The 5,000-nt window shown below is 41.1% G+C and overlaps 2 protein-coding genes across 4 annotated transcripts in view; both read right to left on the reverse strand.

The window, feature by feature from the left end:
* The window catches only part of LOC137992490 (uncharacterized), a 13,856-nt gene extending 11,632 nt beyond the window's left edge, over nucleotides 1–2,224 (reverse strand). Inside the window, exon 1 of the mRNA XM_068837850.1 lies at nucleotides 1,910–2,224. The gene's annotated coding sequence lies outside the window, so the exon portion shown is untranslated. The remainder of the gene's footprint in view (nucleotides 1–1,909) is intronic.
* A 10-nt stretch (nucleotides 2,225–2,234) lies between these two features.
* Nucleotides 2,235–5,000, reverse strand: part of LOC137992491 (collagen alpha-6(VI) chain-like) — a 26,556-nt gene continuing 23,790 nt past the window's right edge. For all 3 annotated transcript variants that reach the window (XM_068837852.1, XM_068837853.1, XM_068837851.1), the window contains one exon: nucleotides 2,235–4,423. In XM_068837852.1, coding sequence (XP_068693953.1) covers nucleotides 4,170–4,423 — 254 coding nt within the window. In that variant the 3' untranslated portion in view covers nucleotides 2,235–4,169. The remainder of the gene's footprint in view (nucleotides 4,424–5,000) is intronic.

Genomic DNA, 5,000 nt, shown 5'->3' on the forward strand with positions numbered 1-5,000 from the left:
GGATTGATCTAGAATCTTATTAATTGCATCCTTTGTCTGTTTGAAATTTTGCGAAAAACGTTTCTGCCGTGAACATTTTCTTGTTGAAATTAATTGACCTTAATGGTTATAAAACATGGTGGTCTCAAATCAATGTAGAGTGCAGGGAAAAGTGATATATGATCCTGCAAGTGTAATATAACAATGCTCCTGAGCTACACATCTGTTGCCTGCGCGTTGCAATGATTAGGAACAATATATGCAAACAGGGAATGATTTAGCACTGGCTATTACCCGGGGGGGGGGGGGGGAATACTTCCTATTAATGGGCGAATGGGGATGTGCCGCTGGATGGGGTCGCATTTTCACGACTGGATTGACTATAATGGGGTTGCATTTTCAACAAGAGTTCCCCACAAAGTTACCACAATGGGGTCGCAATTTGTCGGGATTTTGGGGTAAGAAAATTTTGGCTAGATTCGCGGTAAAAAAAAAAGTTACAAGTAAAAGTTGTTACAGAAAGAACTGCACCGCTGTTGATTTAATATTTACTAGTCGCATTACATTCCGTTTTGGAATTACAATTAAAAGGCTTTATGTAAGGTTTATGAATAAACCATTTACCCAAAAGTGACTAAGATGGGGTCTACAATTGGCCATAAAATGGACTATAAAGGGTAGGGGTTCTGAGAGACCGGGCGAAAATTGACCCGAGTACCCTCCGGGGGGGGGGGGGGAACTATTACCTAATGAATGTTCTAATTGAAGTACAACTGAGGAGTGCTCGAAGTCGTCTACTAGAACACCATGCTGATTAAGTTATCCAACGTAGATTCGGAAAGTAAGGACTGTACCAAGACGAAACTAAATTTATTTAACGCGCAAAGCCCAATGTATGTGCCATGGAACTTAAATCATTCCTCGTTTTATTTAGCAGTAAGTCGTCAACATCAAGTTTTGCAAGAGTGATCCTCGAAATAATTTGAATCTGACTGATAACAATTGTGTAAAATGAAACCATTAACTTAGACAGTCTCCATTTTTATGACTGGACCACTCCAAGATGAAAGTGCAACAAATAATTTCTTTGGGAGTATTCGTCAGGTTTTATTAGACAAATGAAAAAGCCTCGCCGGAGATCTTTTCTGTTGTAACGCACGCACGAAACGGATAAAGTACGAAAGAAGTATAGCGAAAATACAAGCCGTAGTCGAATGTTTTCCTTACTTCTCGATTGCTCTGTCCGCTTCCTAAGTTCTTTAGAACAGAACAGATCACAAGCGAGGCTTCTTTATTTGTTTTATTATAAAAAAAGTTCTTAATTTCCTCACGCGTTCGGCTAAAACTTTTGGAAAACTCTATTTTCTAAATCCTACGAGTGGCGTCAGCCGTGCATCTGTAGTCTCATAAAGCACGCGTACGCTGTCTTAACTAATCAGAGCGCGCGTTGTATACAATACAATACATATAATTAATTGATCATTCCCCATATAGGCACTTTTTAAGGCCAATGAAACAGTTAGCGAAACGACGGAACGGAACAAACCCACAACTTTTAAGAATCCCAACTGGCCGGAGGCAAACCAGTTGGCTATTTACAAGTGCAGCTAGGAAGTTGAACCAGGGACTACCAGGAACAAATTCAACGAGTGGTCAGAACGGGTCTTGATTGGCCGGGATCACCGGATTGCAAGGCAAGCGCCCTAAACATTGGGCCAAACTGCCTCCCTGTAGAGTCATTATCCTGGGAATCCCGAGATTTCAGCCCGAGCAGTCGCTTTAGGACGCAGTTGGCCCTTCGCTGCTTTCTGATACTGACCTTCCTCCTGGTGCGCCATTATATCGACACTTTATTACAAATGGCTACATGAGAAAGACAGTCCTCGGGAGAAAAATGGCGAAAACGTATTGTGGATGTTATGGTACTTACCTTGAATTTGCTATTGGACAGACGAACACTCACATGCCGAAGGAAAGGGCTAAACCAAAGATGCATTAGAAATCAATATGCGGATCGAGATATTTAAATCCTTTAATTTTCTTTGGGACAAATATATCGCTAACAGCTGGGTAAACATTTTGTACCAAAGGGAAATGAAAACCATACTTCAAGTAAACTGAGGAGACAATCGCCTACGAACTCAAGCTAGATAAACGAGTACATGTACTAACTTCTCTAACAGAATTCGAAATTTCGCCCAATTCACTGACACTACGTTCCGAAATCATGTATCCCATTGCTTGTGCTCTTAATATCGGTTTTATTTTTTAAAGTAACGTGTTTCATGAATTCATGCATCGCCACGCTAAAGAAATTATGTCATCTTCTTGTGGATCGGAGCACAAAATAATCTTTAAAACCTGTTTACCCACTGTTAAATCTTTAAAAAAATTGAACCTTGCTCCCTACTATCTGCAGAAAATGCCTGAGTTTTACCCCCCGGGGGGGGGGGGGGGGGGAAACTCCCATATAGAAAGGGGAGGGATGCTCGTCGTCTCGCTTAGGGGTGTAAATTTCGGATTTTGGTCTCACTTAGGGTGTTCTGGGCTAAACGCAATCATATGTAGCCGTGAAGGTCTCCTTTAGGGTTGCGCCCAAAGAATTATAAAAGTGTATATTTACACTTTTATATTTCTTCACGTAGGTGAAAGTGTTAAAGCGTTTGGCACAGGAATGAATAGCTGCTGTATAAATTATGTCATTATCTTTATTAATTATTACCTATAGAACGCACCTTCGAGAATCTATATATACCAGTACGTGAAGCGAGTCAGTGGACACAAATTGTGTCGACAAACATGAAAAGAGAAATCGTTCTGAGCAAGTGTTTCGGCCAGAATCGCACGTTTCTGTTAAACATGTTATTTGTTTCACAGCTTGATAAAAGGCGTAGGAGAATTACAACTTAGTTCCCTTTTCATTAAAATTGCTACTAATCCATCCTTCTGGTAGCTACCCTGATAGATAAACAAAAAGCAGCTGCAGATCTTTTTTCATCTAATAATTAAACAATGATTTTGAATTTTTTTTTAAGTCGATTGAAAATAACGAGGCATATAGTGCCGATTCCATTGTTTCAATCCCACAGTATAAAAGCAGTGTTCCAACCGCTTTAGTAAAAAGCCATTAGCTTGCTTCCCGTAACTTATTGCAAATATCTCTTAACTGATTTTATAAACACCGGTCTTTTCGCCAATCAATCACTCAATATAGACAGTGACTACTAGAAACAATCAGATCACTGGATTCGCGTTAGTGTACTCAGGGGTTTTCAGCGCCTTTGCTACATGACACAGAATTCAGTTTGTTACTTGTTTGGTCTCTGATCATAATAAAAAATAGAGTCTTGATGACCCAAGCGGCAAGTCAGAAGCCATCAAATGCCCGTGACCCCCCTTTGTGACAGTCAACAACATAACACAAACCATATCTGTGACACTGGAACAAAGTAATTTACGTTTTATCTATGAAGCGATTTTGTAGGCTTGTCCCTCCCCCCGCACTCACTACTCATCCGAAAAAATGTCACTTTCCCAAAAACAGAGTGGATGTCAATATTACAAACCGGTAAGTACCCAAGGTGAGAGAGAGTGTGACCACTTACCCCCCTCCCCCATCCTTTGAAAAATCCTTCCCGTGTCCCCTGTGCCGCAAAAACTACTTATTCCTTCTCGAGTTGATGACTAGAAAGTGTCTATTTTAGCACCCCACGCTCTTTTGAGCACGTTTTCTCTTAAAAAGAAAACGGTACCGTTCTCCTACGAGATAAATGGCTCCTAGCATCGCATAGAAAAATGTATGGGAATCTTCCTTTCCAAGGTTCTCCGCTTTTCGCTAGGCTGCAAACTCGTTCCCAGGGCTTTTCTCCGCCGAGGAGAAAAGCACTGGGGAGAAAAGCCATGGGAACGAGGTTGACTAGGCTGTACAGTCATTTGTCTCCATCTCCCTTTCAAAAGAGTTTTTACTTTAATTTTGTCTTAAGTTTATTCTTTATTTTGTTTTTAGTTTTTAATTACGTCATTTCGTGAACCTAATTAACAGAAATACAAAAGAGTGTAAAAGTGGTCGCCATTTATGAAAGTGAGTTTCGAGTCTACAGATATTGCTTCGCGACTAGAAGTTTTCTTCGTTTTTATCTACAGTGGCTTAAGGAAACAAAGAAGTAGCACACTTCAGTAACAGAGAAGATTTAGGAAAAGACCATTTCGTAGTAAACCGAGAGCAGATCCCTCGTCAAGTCGTTGGGAGAGGTGAGCTTGTTTGTATGATTAAGCTCGCAGACATTATTGTAACGTTTATAGTTGAAAGAGAAGCAGTTGGCGGTATTCAAGCACTTCATGGCACACAATAGTTCGTTATTGGTTTGAATGGATAAAATCAGATGACCTTGTAAAGTCGACTGCTCTTTCACAAGATGGACGATTGCCTCGGATTTTCTTGTCACTGAAAAATCAAGTAAAAAATACACTTGCATCAGTCCTGGGTTCCTTCCCGCATTGCCAAACGTTTCGGATCAGAGACGATCTCAACAACAACAGTGAGCTTTACTTGCATAACTATAACAATGCAGTGTATTCAACGATTTATTCTTCAAACGCAACAAGGATTACAATTTCTACGCGACACAACGAATTCAACATAAACACACGAGCACATGGAAAATTTTATGCGGGGTGTCCCGAGCCCCTGCATCACTGGGACCCAGGGTCCTCAAACCCGACAAAAATAGAAACTTTCAGTTCCGAACATCCTCCCGCCCGATGCGGGAAGTGCATCAATACGCCTATAAACAATTTCTAAGTTCCACTACAAAATGTTCAACAATGTTTCCACATAGTTCAGTTAAGTTCAACAGCTAAATCAGCATCACAGGCTTCAAGGATGTGAAGTCGCTGAACTGGACGACGGGTAAGACTTCCAGATGTGGTACGCAGGGTAACCGACCGGACAAGACCATCACGACCTGGGTGGACGGCCTCCACACGTGCACGTGACCACTGACCACGAGCTACGTGATCTT

This window comes from Montipora foliosa, chromosome 2 (assembly GCF_036669935.1).
Source record: "Montipora foliosa isolate CH-2021 chromosome 2, ASM3666993v2, whole genome shotgun sequence".
Classification (NCBI taxonomy): Eukaryota; Metazoa; Cnidaria; class Anthozoa; order Scleractinia; family Acroporidae; genus Montipora; species Montipora foliosa.